Genomic DNA, 23755 nt, shown 5'->3' with positions numbered 1-23755 from the left:
CTAGTAACTTTTATGGAGGATGATAGATATAATTATAGTAAGTGTATCCTCTCTGAGGAGAACAGTTCAAGCCAGATTCATAGTCCCAATCTCATGCCTTTCTCCAGAAAGAATTAAAGTCTCCCTTGAAGCAGAATTCCAGAGATGTTCCTCCAAGTCTCATTTTTGCAATTCTATATGGACATATACACAACTACATGGTGAACAAACATACACACACACATGTATATGCCCTATATGAATATTATCTGTAGTATTTTACCTCACAGTGTTGCATTGTATATACAATACAGTGCATTAAAAACTTTAGATGTGTGTGTGTGTGTATGAGACAGAGACAGAAACAGAGGGGAGAGTGACAGATATAGATACAGAGAGACACAAAGACAGAAAGACAGAGATGGAGAAAAAGAGAGAGAGAGAAAGAGAGAGAGAAGGAAGGAGGTAGAGAGGGAAGGAGAGAGGGAGGGAAAAGGGGAGGGAGATTGAGATTTTATTATTACAATTTATTGCCAGGTACATTATAAAAAAGAAGTCTAGCTTGGTAAAGGATGTAGTACATTACAATAACCTTCGAGGACCCAGGGTCAAATGCACACTACATTGATATATCATATTTCATAATTTCTTGCCTTTAGTGGAGATCTTATCTGTATAAAATGAAATAATAAATGCAGTCATTTTTGAAAACATGAGAATGCAATAAAGTATATTTTAAATAAAAATAAAATTTACATGGAATTTATTTTATGTGTTTTGAAAGGAGGGACTTGTGGATTTACATGTACAAAACCTATCTCCCATAATCCTTGGAATAAAAAGTTTCTAGATCATTGAAGGAAATTGTCTTTGGACTACAATGCAAAGAAACCTGTTCATGGACTCTACACTATGACCATGTCACTCAGCATGGACTCTTTGGGGGCAGGCACACTGCCAGTGTATAGTTTTTAAAAGCTTATTAGTCTCACCAGGGAGTCTAGAGAGAATAGATTAAAGAGATGAGGAAAATGTACAGCTTCATCTAGACCAGACTATGGGAAGCATCACCAAGGGAGCAATGAACCCTAGACTACAGCTGCTGTACCCAGAGACGCCAACAATTACTTTTTTTTTTTTTTTTACTTCCAATATAATGTTTCTCTAATACTTTTCAGATCACTTTATCAGATCACTCATGATATATCCTTCTTTTGCTATGTTGGGAAGACAAAAAGAGTTAATTGGGAATGAATTAGAACTATTGGGAAACAGACTAGAATTACCACTTGTATGAAAATGGGTATGAAAAGAGTACTTCTTATCTCATTCAATTCCATGTTATTGAACTGTCATTTTATTTTAAAATTCTTTGCATTAATTCATGTTTTATCAGGATGGCTCGGACATAGAGGTGTGTTTTTTTTTAAACAGATTAATTACTCTCCTAATAATTCCATGAACCCAGATATAGAACAAAAGAAGACACATCAGAAGGGTACAACATGAATCAATTAGGGAACAGGGGAGGCTGGGTTTCTAAGGTACTTTCTAACTCCAAATTTATGATCCTTAGAGTATTTATTTCCCTTTAGCAAATGGAGAAGTTGAAGGCAAGAGAAAATAATTATCTAAGAAGACACTTTATAACTGCTTCTTGTGTTAAGTTAAGGATAGTCCATGTAGATGTGGATTTCTTACTATATTTTATTTATTTCACATTGCTCTTCCTTTATATATGCTCCATTCTAAATAATGCTCTTAGAATATCTTCTAATCAAAATTTGCTGCTTATCAAAATTTGCAGATATGATTTCATTTCTCTTTAAACTCTGGAGGATGAGCTAATAAGAATTTCAAATATAAACTCACTTATTGTAAACTTTATGTGCTTAAAATATAACATATATTGTTGTACAAGAAATCTCTTTAGGAATATTGACTAGGCTAGAATTTCCTCTCAGTCTGAACATTTCATGGAGTTTGCAGGAAGTGAAATAGCAATTTTAAAATGTATACATTTTCTTTTTTCATTTGAGTTCTCTTACTCTCCCAGTATACTGATGGATTTGTGCTTATGGGCATAAAGTTCTTTTACTTAATTTTCTTTTAGAATGAGAGATAATAGCACCCAAGTATTTCTGCACAAACAAAGTAGATAAAATGTTTGATTTCTCTCCATTTTTTTTAGGTTACTTAGGTTTAATTGGTAATACTTTTAAGCACTGTGAATAGTTGAATGCATAAATCAGTGACTAACAACTTCAAAAATGTGTCCACCAATCCCTGTCTGCCTTGGAAAAGCAAAACAAAACAAAACAAAACAAAACAAAAACCCTTAGCGATTTTGCCATTGATCGTGATGCGGCTATGTGATATCTTGTGATGAAGGATGTAGATAAAAGCAACAATAACACTTTTAAGTGGTTCCTACTCATTGTTGGAGGAAGAAAAGCTTCTTCTAATTCAAAACCTAAGGGATCTCATTTCTTCTCAACCTAGAAAGGACACATTCTGGCTGGCATACATACTCATAAGTTTTACAAATAATTTTCCATGAACTGTACTACTACTGTACAATGAGTGAACAGAACTTCTCCTACCATAGATTTAGAAAAGCTTTATCACTTCAGAATTAAGACTATTAAAAAGATGAGGATTCTTACATTGGTCTTTCACAGATGCTTAGGTCAATAAAGTAATGTTCACTGGGAGAATATATAAAAGACTTTCTCTGAAGCTGTTGCTATTTTAAGAAAGCCTTTTTTCCTCCTTTCCAAAATTCAGATTCCTTCCGGATATTATCTGCAGACTATGAATTCCAACTTGAATTTGAATGGGTTTCTTCTGCCGATTGCAGCAATGAATGTGATAAGCATCATACCTCTATTAATTCTTGCTCCTTTTCTTGAGTGTATCAGCACTTCCCTATTTCCTCTAAAGAGGGGTGGACCACCACTGTCAATATGCATTAGTAAGTACAATTTACTTCTGGAAATTTGTGTGTCTGTGTGTCTGTGTGTGTGTGTGTGTACATGCATGTATATGTCTATGTGTATATATTTCTATTTTAAAATACCTTAAATCATGACAGATGAGCTAGCTGATGATCCCAAATATATTGAGGCCAATGAAAACCTCTAGAGTGGAACTAAAAAGCATAATGTGGGATGATGGAAACCCCAAGTTTAAGTCACTAAAAATTATTGGGGACAAGCTTTAGAAAAAGAGCACTGAGTAGCAAGTATTGCAGGAAGCCAAGAAAAAAGTTATTCACTTAAAAAAGAAAAACAATCCAGATTGTCCAAGATAATGCTTCAGAAAGCAAATTGAAAATTGAAATATAATATTTTAAGAAGCAAATAATATTATTTTGCTCCACAAATATCAAAGTCAAAATCAACCAATTAGCATTGTGCTAAGTAATAAGTATACAAAGAAAAGACATAAGAATATTTTGCATACATTAATCTATATTCCTTAATGAATGAACCAACATATTTTGGAAGAAAAAAAATTACAAAGGAAGATTATTTGGATAAGGGAAAAGAACAGAAGGAATAGACAGTGGGGCAAATGTAAAGTTGGTTCCTTCTTATTGTTCACTGAAGAATATTAGGTCTCTCACCTTGAGCTGGGGTTTTGAGATGCGATGAGAAAAAGAGAGAGACACAGACAGAGGGACACACAGAGAGACAGACAGAGAGAGATAGAGAGAAAGAGACAGAGAGACAGAGACAGAAAGAGAGAGAGAGAGAATTTCTATAGAAGGAGACCAAGATGAGATTAGAATAAGATAAACAAATGGTAAGGACTAAATCCTTACTTAAAATTGGAGAAAAAAATTTAAATAACAGAATTTAATTTGACTACATCTAGATCTATTTGCAATATCAAGCGATCAATGATGTACATCTTTCATTTGGATCTACGTATTTTTAGGAATAATCATTTTTGGTCATTAAAATCTAGTATCAAAATAAACTAAACAGCACCAGACCTTGAAATCTTTATATCCCAAAATGTCAAACTAAGATTTTAAAAGATAATAAAACATTACTTTTTTCTAATAATATCAATAATTATTTTAACTGAATCAAAAAGTTAAATCCCATTGATAAATAAAATAATTTTTTTTAATATTTCATATATATATTATTCTAATTTGTTTTTATAAGTTACATAGAATGAACAGACATGATAGGTAGTAATATGTATTGCTGAAGGGCATATCCATTTTAGATATAACTTTATATATGTATGAATATATAAGCCACCAAATGTCAAAAGAGGAATTTATACCTCTAACTCTCTATTAATCCTATAATTTCATCAATATAGTTATGCTCTCCAGCAATACAGATCACCACCTGTCTGTCCATCCTATGTTGTTCTTCCCATTTCCTCCCATAAATTCACCACAAGGAATCTACCCAGCATACTATAAACATTCCTTGAGTTATCTTAGTACCAGTAGCATCAAACAGAAACCAATGGAGCAAAATGTTCATCAATCTTTCTTTGCTTCTACTGATATGACATGGTCATCAATTTTAATTGTATATTTTTTATATCATCCCAAATATCTTTTCCTTCATAACATCTTATATGTAATGTATGGCACATTGCTGGTGTTAACTATGTCTCTCCATTATCTTCTGAGTGATTAATTTCATTTCTTTAAAAACTATAACATTCCTTAACTCGACACTTTACCATATCACCAGAAGAATATTGGGGTTAAAAACATGGACCTCTGTTTCTGAGAGAAACTTGAAACCATTAAAAAAACTTTGTAAATTCCTAAAAGCAATTCAACTAATTCTCTTCTTCCTATTAATTCTATCCAAGATATATATTCTAATAAATGAAAACTACAGGACTTTCCCCAATATCAGCTTCTACATCAGTGAACTCCAAAGTAGGGAATATGTAAAATGCTCTATTACGGTAAAAGGGAAAAATAAGATGCATAGCTATATGTACTTATTATCTTAAAAACAAAAAAAGTAAGCTGTATCAATATTTCATATATAGATTGACACTGGTATCATTACTTACTCTAATGCTCACTTGTCACCTAGAGTGAATAAGGAATAGTGTATAGAGTTACACAGTACAAAGAGGCAGACAGTGCCTCCTTTTGTTCATTTGTTTTCAGTTATTTATGACCAGTTAAATAGATTTGCATTTTATATTATCCAGTTTTTGCTGAACTGAACTTGTTTATTGATTGTTGTAAAAACAAAACAAAACAACAAAGAATGAAGTTAATACTAGTAATGCAAATATAGGTAAACAATAGAAGGTTCAGGCTTTCTTTTATTACTCCCATTGTAAGATAAAAACAGTAATGATTTAATCAAATAAGATAAAAGGACAGCCACAAAAAAATCATATATTTAAAAAATGGAACATGTATCTGTACCCTCTATATTAATAATGAATCTTGCCAGGCATTATGAAGCCATTACAATTAGCAAGACATTTAAAAATGAAGCTTGAGTTGCCAAAAATTTATATGTGCCAACTATTAAATACTTGGGAACAGAACTTTATAATCTATTTAAATTAAAAGTTTTCCAAGTTAAAAATTTCACTGTTAAAATCTGTTAAAAATATAAATCTATTAAAACTTTGGATTATTTGCAAAAATAATTTATTAGCATCAAAAAAAATGGAAATTTCTAGTCAAATTTCAACAACAACAACAAATCCTTTGCATAATTAGTGGATGAGACTGAAAATAAGTATCAGTTCAATCAACCAAGCATGTCTTTCATTTCAATCTATGTATTTTTGTAAGAAATCATTTTCAGTCATTAAAATGTAGTTACAAAATAAACTGAACTTGGAACCATACCTTTGAATCACTTTTTTCACAAAACATTAAACTATGATTTTTTTTAAAATGATGAAACATTTAAATACATTGCTATTTCTGAAATATTAATATCATTAATAGTTTTACTGGATATAAGAAAGGGTTTTGTACCATAGATAAATAAAATAGGATTTACTTTAAAATATTTTATTTTTATTGCATCACTTTAATTTATATTTGTAAGTTTTATAGATATATAACATAAATAGCAGTTCATATATACAATTATACATGTATATATGTATACACAAACACACACATATAGATATATATTATATGGATGTAGACATAAAGGGCAAAACTACCATTTTTATTTTTTCATTAGTAGTTAAGAAATTAAGACATTTGGAGACCATTAGTCTATTCAATAAGCAGTCTTCCCCCCATTTTCTTCTATGTGGATAGCTAAGCCAAATTCATGATTTATGAAATAATAACAATAATATCTGGGATTTATATAGAATTTGAGGTTTGCAAAATCCTTTACAACTATTTCATTTTATTCTCACAACAACCCTGGGAAGTAGTTGCTATTATTATTTCTATTTATAGATGAGGAAACCAAAGTAAACAGAGGTTAAGTTTGTTAGCCCCACAGCTAGGAAGTGTATAAGGTAGGATCAAAATTCAGGTCTTCTTGACTACAGTTCCATATATTCTGTAACATTCTAGGACTTGATGCAATCATCACAATGCCACACAAAGAAAAACATTTGAAGAAACTCATTATATCTGCATAATCCTGTTTCACTTTGGACTTTGTCAAATTTTGTGTAGATTGTTTTCATAAGTATTTTATATAAATGCGGAAAATAAATGTGAAAAGTTGGCCATTGTTGATGTTTTCTCAATAGCCTTTGTATAATAATATATTTTGTTTTTGTTGTTCAGTCTATCCAACTCTTAGTGATCCTGTGCACCCTAATATGGTAATGCTGTCCATTAGGTTTTCTTGGCAAAGATACTGTGGTGATTTGTCATTTCATCTCCAATGGATTAAGGCAAACAGAGGTTAAGGACTTGCCTAGAGTCACAAAGTTAGTAAAAGTCTAAAGCTGGATTTGAACTCTGATCCTCCTAACTCCAGTCTCAGTACTTTCTCTAATGAGCCATCAAGCTAAATCAGTAATATATAGTAGACACTTAAATATTGATTGATTGAGAGAGTGATAAGACCTGGGATTTTTTGAGTGCCTTTGATATTGACATGCATTTTTTCTCATCCTTCATCTCTCAATTCCCTCAGAATTATTTTTCTCTGATATAGATTCCTCCTTTGAATATTTGGTCTAGTTCAGCTTTTCTTTCTTTCTTTCTTTCTTTCTCTTACTTTCTTTCTTTTCTTTTTTTTTTTTTTTTTTTTTTTTTTTTTTTGCTGAGTCATTTGGGGTTAAGTGACTTGCCCAGGGTCACACAGCCAGGAAATGTTTAAATATTTGAGTCCAGTCTTCCTGACTTCAGGGTTGGTACCCTATCCACTATACTAACTAGTTGCCCCTCTTTATTTTCTTCAGTGAAATTTCCACTTCCTTTAAAAACACATTAGCAATCATGAATTAGATTGCATTTGGGGTGACTTCACCATCCATGATGATGATAAGTTTGTTATTTTTAAAAAGTTGGGTCTGAACCAAGATTGTGAAATAAAGGCAGTGATTCAACTGAGCTCTACTCTAAACACTTCCAAATACCTTTAAATACAACTACAAACAAATTCTAGAATGATAAACTATACAAAAACACAAAGTAAAACAATTTTCCAAAGCAAGACAACTTAGAAGGTCAGCAGGAAAGGTCTGTTGCACCAATGTGAGACACAATCCAATATAGGTTGTGCCAGTATAGCCTTGGACCAGAAAACTAGAAGCAGGACCTGGTAGTCACTGAATCAGCAGTGACAGTAACTATTTCCAGAGCTCTCAGCTCACAGATGGTAAGAGAGTTGAACAAATGGTCAGAACGACCTTACAGGGAACTCTTTGCTAGTACTAAGTCAAGTACAAAAGCAATAGAGCTTTTCCCACACTTGGATCTCAGTTGCAGTCCTGAGAGGTGGTCCCAGGACCAAGAGGATCACTAGTACACTAGAGTTTACAGCTACAATGGAGGAAAAAAACCTCCTCACCCTTCCAGGGCAGAAAAAAAGAATATTTATGGTCACTCATAGACTAGAGCAAAGGCCATGAAAGTGGTAAACACCTCTTTTTAGCCCATACTACCTTTAGAGAATGAAAAACTTACAAGTCCCTAGAATATCTCTGAAAACAGGTGCAAAAACTTATTAAAAAGTAAAAGGAGACACAAAAGCTCAACAAAGAAAATAATTCCTTAAAATTAGAATCGAGCAAATAGAAGCTAATGACTTTATGAGCAACCAAGAAACAATAAAACAAAACCAAAAGAATGGAAAAATGATTCCAATGTGAAATCATCTCACTGAAGAAACAACTGACCTTGAAAATAGACCTAGCAGAGATAATTTTAAAATTATTAGACTGCCTGAAAGCCATCTTCAAAAAAGAGCCTAAACAGTGTTTTTCAAGAAATTATCAGGAAAGATTGTCCTGATATTCTAGAACCAGAGGAAATAACAGTTGAAAGAATCCACTGATACCAAAATGAAAATTCTAAAAAATTTTATAACTAGATTCCAGAGCTATAAAAGTCAAGAAAAAAATATTATAAGCCACCAGAAAAAAGTAATTCATGTATTATGGCACCAGTCAAGATAACACAAAGATTTAGCAGCTTCTACATTTGAGAATAGAAAGGCTTGGAATATGATAATTTGGAGTCCAAAAGAGCTAGGATTACAAGCAATAATCAACTCTTTCATCAGTATAACACTTCTGTAAGGCGTGGGGGTGGGGGGGAGATATTCAACAAAATAGAGGATTTTCAAGCATTCTTTATGAAAAGATCAAAGCTGAACAGAAAATTTGACTTTAAATACAAGACTCTAGAGAAGCAGAAAAAGGTAAACAGAAAATGGTAATCATAAAGGACTTAATAAAATTAAACTACTTACATTCCTAGATGGGAAGATGATATTTTTAACTCATAAGAACTTTCTCATTATTAAGGCAGTTAAGAGTATATATAGACAGAAGGCACAGGGTTGAATATAAAGGAATAGTATCTAAAAAAATAAAATTAAGGGGTCAGAGAAGAACATACTAGAGGAAAAGGAAGAGGCAGCGGCAGAATGGGGTAAATTATCTCACATATAAGAAGCAAGGCGGAGGGGGGGGAAGCTTTTACAGGGTGGCTAATTAAGCAGGAGTGAGTGAACCTTACTCTCATCGGAATTGATTTGAAGGGAATAACATTCCCATTGATATACAGTCAATTGGGTATAGAAATCTATCTTAAGCTACTGGGAAAAAAAAGGAGAAGGAGATAAGAGAAGCGAAAGTAGTGATAGAAGGAAGCATAGATTTGGGGAGGGATAGTCAGAAGCAAAACATTTGAAAGGAGACAGGGTGAAAGGAGAGAGAGTATAAAACGAATGGGGGAGCAAAAAGCAAAGAGAGAAATGCAGTTAGCAATAGTAACTGAAAAAAAAATTTGAAGCAAGTTTCTCTGATACAGGTCTAATTTGTCAAAACATATAGAAAACTGAGTTGAATTTATAAAATATCAGAGCCATTCCTCAATTGACAAATGATCAAAGGATAGAAATAGTTTTCAGGTTCATTAATAAAGTTATCTATAGCCATATTGAAAAAGTGCTCTAATTCACGGTAGGTTAGAGAAATTAAAATTAAAGCAATTCTGAAATATTACCTCATATCAATTAGATTGAGTAATAGGACACAAAACTAAAATAATAGATAATGGAGGAGATACGGGGAAAATGACACATTAATACAATTTAGGTGGAATTGTGAACTGATTCAAACATTCTGTAGAGGAATTTTGAACTATGCTCAGAGGACTTTAAAACAATACATATACCCTTTGATCTAGCCATACCATTGCTAGATCCATATCCCAAAAGAGATTTTTTTAAAAAGTTAAGAACCTCTATGTAGAAAAATATTCATAGCAGCCTTTTTATGGGGGCAGGGAATTGGAAATTGAGAGAATACCATCAATTAGGCAATGGCTGAAGACTTTGTAGTATGTTAGTTGATGAGATACTATTGTGCTATAAGAAATGATGAGCAGGATGTTCTTAGAAAAACCTGGACTTACAAGAGTTGTGCAAAGCAGAACATAAAGTAACAATAATACTGGGGAATTATCAGCTGCTTTAAGTTTTTTCAGCAATACAATGATCCAACAGAGTTCTGAAGGTCTTATGTTGAAAAATGCTGTCCATAGCCAGAGAAAGAACTAATGGTGCTGAATGCAGATTGAAGAAAAATTTTAACTTTATTTTTCTTGAAAGTGTTTTTGTTTCTTTTGGTCTACATATATTTTTAACACTATGACCATTAGGGAAATAGTTTTCATTACTTCACATGCATTATCTATATCTAATTATTTGTCTTCTCCAGGAAATGAGGAGAGGAGAGGGTGAACAAAGAGGAAGGGAGAAAATCTAAAACTCAAAAATATAAAAATGAATGTTAAAATCATTTTTTATTTGTAAATAAAATACTAAATTTTTTAAAAATTTATAAAAGTAAAGAGAAAGTAAAATTTTAAAAAATTGGAAATCATGCTTTTCAATTTTCATCTTTAAATGCTCTGGAAATTATTTTATTAGTAGAATTTGTTTTTAAAAATTCCTTGAATTTGTTTTAATCTCCACTGTTTATTTGTTTCATGAAGTTTGGTGCAGATAATCTTCCACCAGCCTTTTCAAAGAGTTTTAAAATAAGTTTAATACTCAGAACTTTAATTTGCAAGCAGGTCAAATGTTTTCTAAGGTAGTTTTGGAATTCTTTTGGTCTCCCCATTATAGAAATTGACTACCCAATCATGCAATTAAACTCCTATGTAAAGCTATCATACGAACTGATGTAATTCCATCCATTTCTCTCTCTTTTTTTTTTTTTTTAGTAACTTTTTAGTTAGTACTGAAATAACTCATTTCAGTAGGTCAGTTGGAATTGTTTAATTGTATACCATATTTTTTCATCATTTTTCTTCTTTCTTTTAGTTTTGTATTTATTTTAATGTTTTCTCTAATGTCTTTTCTATATTTACATATAATTGATTCAATAATTCTTTTCCATAAATAATAATAAATATCCTAAATATAATCAGTTAAAATATAATCAGTTTAATTTTCTGCAATTTTATTTGGTACTTTCTGTCTCTAAATTTATCTAGTTCTTTACTCAAAGAAAATGTACATGTGTAAGCATGGGGTTTCCATGAAATCTACTAGTTTTTAATTTCCTATTGCTGAACCATATTTCCCTGCATATTTTTACTATTCTCACCCCTATTTATATTTGTCTTAAATAAACAAAATAACAAAATAAATTACAATTTGATACAGAATATGAGGCTTATTATTTATAATAAAATCGGGAATCTATTTGACTCCAGGAAAATAAGCTTGCATCTTCAAGCTTTTTTTTTATTCAGTTCAAATCCAAGATATCAGGAATTTCCAAGATTAAGTTAAATAGTGATCTGGGACAGGAAACTCTGATAGACATAGGCAAAAAAAAAAAAAAAAAAAAAAGTCAAGAAGAGAGGCAATCTGAGATTTGGGGTACTTTACTTATATTTTGGCCCTTAGATAAATCTGATAATTTATAACCTTGGCTCTGACTATGGAACTATCAGTCTGTTCTTATCAGGTAGAGATTTTCTAGTCACTGCATTGAAATAAACAGTAATCAAAATGGCCATCAATTTATTTGAACAGATGAAAACCTGAACCCCATGGCAGATAGAAAGTCACAACCACTTGCCCCCCCTCATTGATCACTCATTATAAGATTACAATTCTATGCAGTAGAGACTACGTCAGTAAATAATCACTATGTGACTATTTATGGGGCTTTGTGCGGTTATTATCAGAAGTTATTAGGGTCTTGTAATATTAGAGAGCTGAATTCCCCTTTCAATGTATGGAGTCTGGACACACAAGGGTATACACTTCTATAAATGTTTCCCACTGTTGATATATGTATTTTGGGGGGAGGTATGGCCCAGGCATCTAGGGGTAGTTCATTGATTGTAATGACCAAAAAACTCATTACCACGTGGCTAGGGATATTCGTAGTGAATTTCCCTTTATTTAGCACACTTGATATCAGAAAGCAGACATAGTTCTTTGTTTTTGTCTTTGTTTTGGTTAGAGTCAAATGGAAGCATAAAACCAAGGAGCTTTTGCTCCATCACAAAGTTTTGGAGATACCAGGTTCAATTCTATTCATTATGAAACAGTGAAATAGGACTCCAATTTCAGTAAATTAATACCAATAATTAAGAAAGCACTGAAGTTTAGACACCCAAGTCAAAATACTGTCTTGACCTCCCAGGTAGGTTATGTAATTGTACTCAATGAAATAGAAAAGAGTACTACAAGAAATTCCTTTTATGAAGCAATATATTCCTAGTTCCCAATATAGGTAAGAATATATATATATATATATATATATATATATATATATATATATATATATAAGAAAACCATAGATAAATATCATTGTTATGGCTTTTTTTGTATTCCAGATGTAAAAATCTTCTGGTATAAAAACTCTTCCATAAAAGCAAATTCACAATTATTCTGTAATTTGTGATCTTAAAGTATTGACTGGAGCACTGAAAGATTAAGTGATTTATCAATAATGACACATTTAGTATGTTATAAGGACTTGCACCCTTATCTAAAGGATTCCAAATCACATAAACGCTATACATTATATGTTGAATACTGCTATGCAAAGGAAATATTAATAGATCTAAGCAAATTCAGGTGTTCAAAACTACAATTTACCCCCTGTATACACTCAGGGAAATCAGTTAAGTTCTATGGGCCTCAGTTTTATCATTAGCAAAATGAAATGCTTGAACTCAAAGATCACTTTCAGCTTTAAGTCGCAAATTATTATTGATATAAATTTTAATGCAGCTTTAGAAGAGAACAATACTGGAATATATCAGAAAAAAATTTAAATTTGACTAAAACAAATTTTTATCAGAGATTCAAATCAATATTAGGAAAATTTATAATAAGATAAAATGAAAGTAACACAGTAATTATATAATGCATGCAGAAAAATCCTTTGATAAAATAGAGGACTCATTTATGCTAAAATTCCAAAAGTCACAGATTTGGTAAGGTTTTCTTAAATGCTATTTAAACTATGCAACTAAAAGCAATAGTAGCATTATTTGCATAAACTATTGGAAGAATTCCAATAAATTCAGAGGCAGAACAAGGATGTATGAATCTTATTACTATTATTTAACATGGAATAAAAAATTAGAAAATCCCTATGTCAGAAGGATTTTTAAAGGGGAGGAAGTCTACCTCACCTATGTAAAGAATATAAGGAAAGCATTGTGAAGTATGCATACTTGAGATATCACTTTTGTGCAGCATTCTTGACTCAATTTTGCCTCAAGTGCCTCTCTCTCCTAAGTCCAGGAGTATATCTAGATATTTTTATTATTAACCTCTTTTTCTTTTTATAGATTATCCTGTTTATGCAAACTTGTTCTTGATTAAAGATACTATTTCAATGTGCCTCCACTTTATCCAAAACTTTGAAATGGAATCACTATCTTTTTGTTTCTTTCCTATTTTTCAATTGTGCAGAAGCAGGAATATTTCTTTTTCTACAAAGATCCAAATATTTTCCCAAATCTTTATTCTTTTCCACAGAGAAAAAAAAAATTGCACTCACCAAATCTTCTTTGGTTAGTGAGCAGCTAGTAGTTCAAAATACTTGCTGTATAGTTTGCTTCTTCTCTTGAACTCTGCCTTCTCCAAAAGGTGAAAATTATCCACCAGTAAAAGAAAACTTCTTTAATAGTTGAAATTGAAATACAGTTTCTTCTAATCATTCTAAAAAAGTCCTTAGGCTAGGTAGTGGGGTGAATTTTTTTTCTCTTTAGCATCTGAGTTCAATGTCTGTCAGATCCAAAAGGAAGGGTCAGTAGAGCAAGCACTGAAGTTTAGACACCCAAGTCAAGGTACTTTCTTGACCTCCCAGGTAGGTTATGGAAGAAATATAGAGAGACAGAAAGACAGAGAGAGAGAGAGAGAGAGAGAGAGAGAGAGAGAGAGAGAGAGAGAGAGAGAGAAAGTCACCAAATTTATATGTCTTTTAGCAGAAGGATTCTGTGATAATTTAGTGGCCAAATTTAAGATAGAAATAAGATGGTTTGTTTTTTAACTTCAGAATTTTCTTCCCCTTAATTTGTGTAATAATTATATTATCTCTATTATAACACTTTATGATGACAATATCAAGAAATAGAGAAATCTTGGAGGCAGAGGAATGCTGCCAATTCTATACTTCCCATAGAATATTACAAAATTGTGACATGATCATAAGTAATTAATTCAAGAAGAGGAAAAGAAGATGAAATTTGAAGTCAAAAGAATTCTGTAGTTTCCAGAACCATTATTAGGATTGGATCACTAGGGTTTGCCTAGATTAAAGATATACTATAGCATAAGCCTCTAATGGAGGACAGTTTTCCATACTCTACCCAAGGAAGGAGAAAGGGAAATAAGCTCCAAGTCCCTAGTTGATCAGTCTCAGGACAAGGAATGGATATTGAATGAATCCAATAATATTCTCTACTCCTCCAAATTGAATACAACCCTTATAGAAAAGTACAGGTTAGTATAGGCAAGAGAAAAAAAAATAGATCTTATAAATCCATGGCCAAAAAATATATATATATATCATCCATAATCTTCCCAGGGAGAAAGATTAATTTAGAACTCCAGGAATCCTCACAGTAAGGGTTAAGAATTCCCAGGGGTGGTTGGGAACATTTCCAATCGGATAGGAGTCCTCATTTCTCTCAAGGCAGAGTTGCAGCTATTCAGAAGAGGGGACATTTTTTCTGATGTGTCAAACCTCTTTAGCCCCTAGGTAGAGATGTGGAAGTGCTCAGAAGAGGAAGAAATGCTTCCAAATGCAAGGCACTTATAGTGTCTTCCAGTAATGGGTAAGGTGGTACTTCTCAGGGAAGGGAGAAAAAACATACATAAGCACAGGACATTTTTTAGAGAATATTGGGTCTTTGAATCCTCAGATTCAGTCTGCTCTAAGGAAAAGGACATGGGTCCCTGTGCCCATTCCATCTGGAGAAAGTGTCAGGTCAACTATATAATGGAAGAAATTCCATGGATCACCTCAACCTGGTCAACTGAATTTTCCCCCAATGAGAATTCCTAGTTGCAGACCAGGTAGCTTAGCTATTTGAATTTAGACAAAGATAATCTTTTTAAATTTCAACTTCCTCCTCTTTGTAAAACTGAGATAATATTATCCATTCTAGTCCAGTCAGAAGGTTATTGTATCATGAGATAAAATGTATCCCTTATAACTCTAAATCCCTATACGAATGTGAATTTTTATTATAAATCCTCAAAAACAGATTAGATTTCTTAGACATTTTACAATTTGAGTAGCAAAATGTATACTTGAGTGTATGTATATGTGCATACATATAATTATGAAAGTAAAAAACTAATCTTTCATTAGCTTATTTTATTTTCCAAGAAACTATTTTTGAGATGACATACTTTTTGAAATTAATGCACCTCATTTATTTACTTATTTACCTTTTTTAATTATCAAACATTTCTTTTCATTTTCTACCACCTCCAATTTAAAAAAAATGTAAGCCCTTATAACAAATATACATAGTCAAGAAAAACAAATTCTCACATTGCCCATGTTCAACATTTTATTGTATTCTGCATCTTGAATGTTATGATAGTATAGGTAGATAGCACTGATTATCATCAGTCCTCTGAGATCATAGCTTAGTTACCATATTAATTAGACCTCTTAAGGCTTTTAATGTTATTTGTCTTTATATTGTTTTAATTATTGTATAATGTACTTCTGATTCAGCTCATTTTATTCTAAGTTCATTTAAAAATTCCCAATTTTTTACTGAATCTATTCCCTTTAATTATTTCTTAAAGCATAAAACTTCCATTATGTTCATATACCATGATTTGTTCAACCATTCCCAAGTTAATGGACACCTTCTAACTTTCCAGTTCTTTGCTATAACAAAAAGAGCTGCTACAAATATATTGGTACATATGAACCTTATTCTCTATCTTTGACTTATTTGGGGTACATGTCTAGTAGAGATATCACAGGATCAAATGGCACACACAATTTAGTGACATTTGAACCCTAGCTCCAAATTGTTTTCCAGAATAGATACACCAATTTGTAATTCCAATATCATTAATATGGGCCTGTTTTCTGATGGCCCCTCTAGCTTTTGTCATTTTCCTCTTTTTTCATTTTTGCCAATCTGTTAACTATGTAGGAAAACCTCAGAGCTACTTTAATACAAATTTCTCTTATTGTTAGTGATTTGAAGCATTTTTGTTATAAGAATTATTATTACTTATTAGTACATCCTTTTTCCAGGAATTTTTATTTTTAATTTTTTTTTTGTTTCTCTCAGTTGCTGGTAATTTTTCTGCTGCATTGTCTGTGATGGGAGCTGGCTTCTCCGAGATACATAGAAAAAACTTCCCTCTGGTGGAGCAGATTCTTTCTGGCAAAATTCTTCCAGTTTCTTCCATGTCTTGTCTCCAACTGGTCCCTCAATACATTTTACTTGGTGTGGCTGAAGCGCTAGTCAATCCAGCCTGTAAGTAGAAGTATCAATATTAGAACCTATTAGATTTATTTCATGAAAAATAATGTCAACCTAATAAAAATGGTTTAAATTGTTGTTTCTTTACATCCTGACTATTTTCTACAATTTTGAGCAAACCTGTGTATCACCTATATTTAAAAGTCTCTAATTTACTTTTATTTCTTTGTCACAAATAGAATAATAATTGAAACCATCAAAACTATGTGGAATGGAAACTATACTAACTGAACCAAAACAATAATCATTAGGCCAGATGTTCAACAAGGAAATAAAAATCTTTTGAAGGAAGCATTCTGCCTTTGAGGATCTTTATCACTTTGTGACTTTCTCACAAACAAGCCTAAAAAAAGTAAATATTATATCCAGATAATTCAGTGTTATTAACAAAGTTTAAACTCTGGAATGGAATCAGTAACATATCAGAAAGCCAATAAAAAATTCAAATTTTAACTCAAGAAAAAATCTAGAGTAGTTCGGTTATCTAAATTGTTCATATTTATGAATTAAATATTTGACTTTCAAGATGTGATCACATCTTGATGCACAACTGTCATTCCTGCTACAAGTAAACTGAGGCTAACAGATCTCTTGTGTAGGGGAGTTCTGAACTATAGTGAACTGCAGTGATAAAGTGTTCATACTAAATTCAATATTAATATGTACACACACACACACACACACACACACACACACACACCAACCACCACCACCACCACCATGCTTCAGGGAAGGGGAATCAGGTTGCTTTACATAGGATGAATCATCCCAAGTTTGAAACACAGCAGGTTAAAGTTTCCCTAGGATCAGAGGGGCTGTATGTACCCTCTATGCTTCTATGCTGGGTAAGATAGGGAGGGAGTAGAAGGAAAGAGGGAGAAAGGGCAAAATGGAAAGAGGGGGAAAGGGGAGAAAGAGAAAAAAGGAGAAGGAGAAAGAGGGAGAGAAGTATAAGAGGAGAGGGTAAAGGAGGAAAGGAAAGAGTGGAGAGAGGGAGGGAGGGAAGAAAGAAAAGAATACAGTAACATCTCTAAGAAGCAGAAAATCTTACAGTTTGACTACATGAATATAAAACCAAAATAATATGTTGAATAAGAAATTCAGTGATATTAGTTTACAACATAACTGAATGTTATCTTATGTCAAAATTTCTCTTTGTTTTAAAATGTATATCCTAGCCTTGCTTTCATTCATAGAGGAAGTAACAACTGAGCTAACTATTGTAGAAAGATAAGGAATTCAAGAGGTAGAGATGAAAAGGGAGTACCTGCCAAGCAAGGGGAATGGCAAGGGTAAAAAGGCAGTAAATTAAACATATGAATTCAAGGAATGTAGGACTTGTGAAAAGTGGTAGTATAAATGAGGCTAGAAGTGTTGGTGAGAACCAGATCGGAAAGAACCTTAAATGCCAGCCTAAAGACTTTTTATCTTATATGCAGTTTTAAAAAAAAGATTAAAGGATAGACAGCTTTGGGAAAAAAAGGGAAATAATGGATTCCTTTTGGACATAATAAGGTTGAGATGTCTAAGATAACCAAGAAATGTCCAGTACATTGACAATGCAGGAGTGAAGTTCAGAAGGAATTAAGACTACACATATGGATTTTGGAACTATATTCTTAGCTTTGATATTTGAAGCCACAGCTTCCCTTTCATAGTAATAATGTAATGATAACAATAATAATGATGCATAGGGCCAGTTTGTAAGTAATATCAGGGCCAAGGAATAAGGATTTGCTTTAGCAATGAGGCCACCTCTTCACCATACATAGGAGAAAAGGGAGAGCAGATGGTCTTAATTTTCTCAATAAAAGAACCTACCAAAGCTGAGAAAGGGAGAGAGACAAGACTTGAAGCTTAAGGAAAAGAAAATCTAAAATGGGGTCACTTGGGGCTTTATATTCTCCAACAACATTCAGTATGAATGAAGAAAATATATGGTAGAAGGGATATACGGTTGATAATTAGTACCCCCAGCTCAGCAAGAGTGGAGGCAAAAGATTTTTCTTCCTTTTTCAACTAACAGGCAGTATTAAAACAAATAAGAACTGCAGTGAACAGATTCCTGCTCTCTTCATAGCTATAAGGAAAAAAAATAATAGGAAGGATCAAAATCCAGAAGTTCTCCTATTTCTGGTCAAATCAAGCTGAGTATTGTGTCTGTTCTCAGTTCTGCCTCATTAAAGAAGATGCAATCCTATTCATATTGGATACTGGAAGATGGTACAATGCTTTTCCATGTTGAAAACTACCAACACATTCAACAAAGAATCTGTTTCTTCTTAAATGAATAGAGAAGCATCCCCCGTCTCAAGGTGAATGGTTTAAATCAAGAAAGTCCTGACCTTTGTCTATGATAGAAGGCTATTCTCTCAATTTGATACAGTGGAGATCATTTCTGTGAGATGACTAGATGGAGAGGGGGCCCTCTCTTCTAAAGCCCTCAATCTTATTCAAATTGTCAGAATTCATCAGTGGCCTACTAAAATGTTAAAAAAGGATAACAGAGTTTATAATATTTATTAAGAACAATGAGAGTACAGTACACAGGACACTCTTATTATTTCCAAAATAGCTAACTCAGATTGACAGTACTATGAGAGTTCATTCTACTCAAAAAAAGAAAACTCCCAAGCCCCATTTATGTGCTTACTTTATTTTTAGTCACTCAGAGGATACAATTAGAAAGCAATAGCATTGAATGAAATAATAAGATGATACACAATATTGCACTCCCTGTATAAATGTAGAGTACATTTTTCCATAAATATGTACACCATCATTGAAGAAAGCTATCATTCATTAGGATCATAAACTAGGGACTTATATATAAGGAGTGTGTATGAAGAAGCAATTTATTCTTTTGATAATGCAAGAATATCAATATCTTCGAATGACAATATCACATTCATCTCACTGGACTTCCTCTCTGGTTGTGGTATTTTTATAGGGAACATCGGTTTGCTGATTTCTACTGATCTAGTGAAACACTGTGTACATAGTCTCTAATGGTATGTTACTCTCATGGCTTTGTGTCTTTACCTGTTTTTCAGCCTCTCCCTTTACTGATTCCATAGTCTTCTTGATGAGGGCAGATTCATAAGTCTTTCATTATTACCACCGCACTCAGTAACAAAAACCAGACAGAGTATTCCCAGGCTAATACTAGATATTTGAAATGAGTCTGTTGGAAATAATGATCTAACATGGCAAAATGCTCCCCAAATACTTTTGGTCTATTGTATAAATGAATTTGCACCAGAACCAAAGGTAAGTAAGGAGGCAAAATCAATATTATCCATTTACTTAGACACCCATTCTGTCTTTATTACGCATATCTATCAGCAGCTAACCCTATGGCTCAGTTCTAAATTTTGGTTAGGGAAAGACCTCCATCATCTTGAAAGAGCTAATGAAATTTCCAAGACTTTCAATATCAGGTTCTTCAAAAAGATTGTTATAATATCATGTTTTGTTTATTCTGATTATAGTGTAACAAAACATCTGTGTATTAATAGTCAACCCCCACCTGTAGACACATTTTAGCAATTATTGACAGGTGGAGTAGAATCCAGATTTGTTTTTAATGCTTATGAATAGATATGTGTAATTTAGTAGCAAAATAAAGAATTTTGAATAATGGTTGATTTGTTTCATGCCTGCAGTTAAGAGGCTGAAACAAAGGAAATATCTTTGGTCCTAAAAATGATCAATCTGATAATCACTTAGTTTGAAAAATAGAACATGAAGAAAGAGATATGGAAAGGATCAAAATAGAGATTTTTGGTCTTAAAAAGCTAAGTACTATAAAAGGGAACAAGACACTTTCAAAACTACTAAAGTGACAGGGAAGAGGGATTATGCAGCAGGCTGGGAGCTAGCAAAGTGTGTTAATGAATTATATTGTACTAGAAATTCCAGCAAGAGAAAAGCGTCAATTAATAATTAACTAACAGAATAATAATGGACTAAAAATCCTACTTTTTCACAATGAAAGAAATAGGACTACTTAGACAATTATTTGTATCCCTGCATTTATAGATAGTAAAGTCCATAAGCAAGATTTCTTCTTTTAATAATCATTTTTCCCCAAAACTTCTTTTACTTTTTATAGCTTATCTTATATATACATTCTTTATATAAATCTGAAATTTAAACTCAGGCTTTCTGCCATCATTTGAAAAGCTACTGTACAAAATTGCTTTAAATTTGTATGTCTTTCCTGTGAAAAGTTCATACCATTTCTTCATATGATTTTATGTCATCACTCATCATTATCAATAAAATATATTTACAGTAATATTAACTAAAGTCAGCTAGGTGGATAAAGTATCAGGCCTGGAATCAGGAAGACTTATCTTTCTGAGTTCAAATCTGGGCTCTGATCACACTAACTGAGAGACCCTGGGCAACTCACTTAATTCTGTTTGCCTCAGTATTCTCCTTTGTAAAATAAATAGGAGAAAAAAATGGCAAATTGCTCCAATGTATTTAACAAGAAAATCTAAAATGGGGTCACAAAGAGTCAAATATGATTTTTAAAAAATTAAATAACAAATTATTGATTCCTTTTTATATATATTGTCTTCCTCCTTTCCCCCATCCCACCCCACATTCCAGTATAAGTTCTTTTAGAAGGAGTATCTTTCTTTTTGCCTATATTTCTATTATGAATCTTTAGCATGGTATCTAGCTCATGGAAAGCATTTGATGAATATTCCTTGAGTAACTGTTAAGTTCCCTATTTTGGTGGTCTCTAACTGTTCAAAATCTACACCAAAAAAAAATTGCAATTTAACTCCATCCCTTTTCTAGCAATGGCAAGCATTTACTCTTAAGATTTTTCTTTTCTTTTCTTTTCTTTTGTTACTTACAATTTCTTCTCTTGTACTTTAAAATGTCTTACTATTTATACAAAATCTTGAACAGTTATTGTTTCTTTGTGATGTATTTAAATTCTCAATCATGAATAGTCAGTGAAAAAAAATAGCAAGTAAATAGCTTACATTTAGACAGAATTTGAACTCTGGTCTCTTTGATTCCAAATCTATGGACTGCTTTATCTAGTCTTGATCAAGACAAGGTCATAACCATAGGACCAGCAAGAGGGAGAAAGAAATTAAAAGCAATCATTTTCTGAAGATAGGAGCCAGGGGAGAATAGTACTTCAACCTTTTGTTTTCATTTTCCTCCTTAGACCTGTGAGACTGAGATGCACACAATTATTTTAATAATAATGTAGAGAGAAAGGAATCATTCCAAAGATTCATTGTGGCCCTATTGGTTTACACTAACTCTAGATGAACAGTCAACTCAACAATTTTTTTAAAAAGCAAAAAAATCTAAAGTCTGACAAAGTGCCTTGCATGCAGTAGAGTCTCAAAAAAAAAAGATTGATTTTATTTTGTAAGAGAGATTAAATTTCTTCATTCAAATTAATGTAAACAATCCAAGCATACTTATACTAAAATGGGGCACAAAAGATTGCCTACCTCAGTATAGAAATGTAACAAAAATTATCACTTTAACAAATTGTGGGGAGATTTCCTGAATATTATAAGATTCCTATTTTAACCCACTTTTCATAGCCTGACAAAATTATACTCTGCTGAATTTTAATCTTTGTAGACATTGACAAATAACAGTTCAGTGATTACTACTTACTAGTAAACTTCACATACACTGCTACTCATTTTGACACACCAACCCTATCCCACTGCACCGTCATAATATTTTATTTGGAATTTAAAACAATAGAATTTAGGCAATATCTGAAACTGCATTTTGTGGTGTAGATTTTTCTGAACTCTGCCTTTCTTTTGCTTCCCTAAGGTTCCATAATATCATATAGGTTCATACCAAGTAGAGTCAGAGGAATCTCCATGAATTTTTTGGCTCTATTTAATGGATTTGCTTGCTTCGTGGGGGCACTGATGGTAAAGGTAGTATATACAACTTCAGAAGGTATGTTCATGATTAAATTCAGTTCAACATCTATTAAACACTTCTATATATTGATTGTACTGACTAAGGAATTGTTAGGTGAAACTTAAAACAGCATAGGGGTTGCACTAGTTCCTGTTGATCCTAATTGATTTGCTTTTGCAATTAAGATAGAATTAAGATAGGAAATAGACTCTTGCTGTATTAATTAAATTTCTGTGAATTGTTTTTCTTTTGATAGGAAGAGGTAATTACAGAATGTCACTTCTCTTGCAGACTTGTTTATTGTGTACTTTGGTGTACTTTAAAACACAATGACTAGTGCATACCTAATAGACCTATCAATAGAGCTTTATTCTATAATACCTATTCATATCCATCATCAGGGTAGACAATTGTTAGAGACAAGTTATAGGTATACAAGATATTTTTTGGATAATACATTTTTTCAGAATTTTTCAAAGAGCAAACTACTAAACGAGAGGATGATGGTTGAGGAACTGATCTGGGGTATTTAATTACTTAGAGAATTTTATCATTAGTTTAACCACCAGGCAGCATTTTTTTGCCATTTATAGAGGAGTCCTGATAGATTGTTCAGCACTGATAAAATGGAAGTCCCAAGGAAGCACAATGTTCTCTGTAGTTACCAGGACATCACTGACCTTAACTATACCTCTCTCTCTAAAGAATGATTCATTGTCAAGGAAATATATGGATTGGTGGATATAGCTAATTAAAATTACCTCTGAGTCCCCACTCATAGACAAAATACTGCCATCTCTTGAATTTGGTATATCCTGATGCTCTGTAACCACATGACCATAGCATAATTTTTTTAAGCAACTTTAGACCAAAGCAAAATTATACTTAGATAAGTATGTATAAAATCTGTGTTTGCTTTTAGCATAGACTCAATTGGTAAATAAATAGTGCAAAATGATTAGATAGCCAACAATCATTGTTTTACCTTCCTCTTTATTTCTGTACCTTCAGCACCACAACCCTGCCATATATACATCTTCTCACTTCTCTTGCTCTCCAATCCAAAAGATCTTAACTATTTTTCAAGACCAAACTCTTCTGTCACATTTACAACATTCATATTTGTTGTTATTATTTACATCTAATCATTGTATATACTTCTGTTACTTCACTTTGTTTTTA

General features: G+C 32.4%; 1 protein-coding gene across 1 annotated transcript in view; it reads left to right on the top strand.

Annotated features, from left to right (window-relative positions):
* The window catches only part of SLC15A5 (solute carrier family 15 member 5), a 156853-nt gene that overhangs the window by 84928 nt on the left and 48170 nt on the right, over positions 1 to 23755 (top strand). The window contains exons 5-7 of the mRNA XM_003771188.1: positions 2767 to 2953; positions 16451 to 16639; positions 22478 to 22609. Coding sequence (XP_003771236.1) covers positions 2767 to 2953; positions 16451 to 16639; positions 22478 to 22609 — 508 coding nt within the window. The remainder of the gene's footprint in view (positions 1 to 2766; positions 2954 to 16450; positions 16640 to 22477; positions 22610 to 23755) is intronic.

The sequence above is a fragment of the Sarcophilus harrisii genome, chromosome 5, assembly GCF_902635505.1.
Source record: "Sarcophilus harrisii chromosome 5, mSarHar1.11, whole genome shotgun sequence".
Classification (NCBI taxonomy): Eukaryota; Metazoa; Chordata; class Mammalia; order Dasyuromorphia; family Dasyuridae; genus Sarcophilus; species Sarcophilus harrisii.
This window is presented reverse-complemented; position numbering and strand designations above follow the sequence as displayed.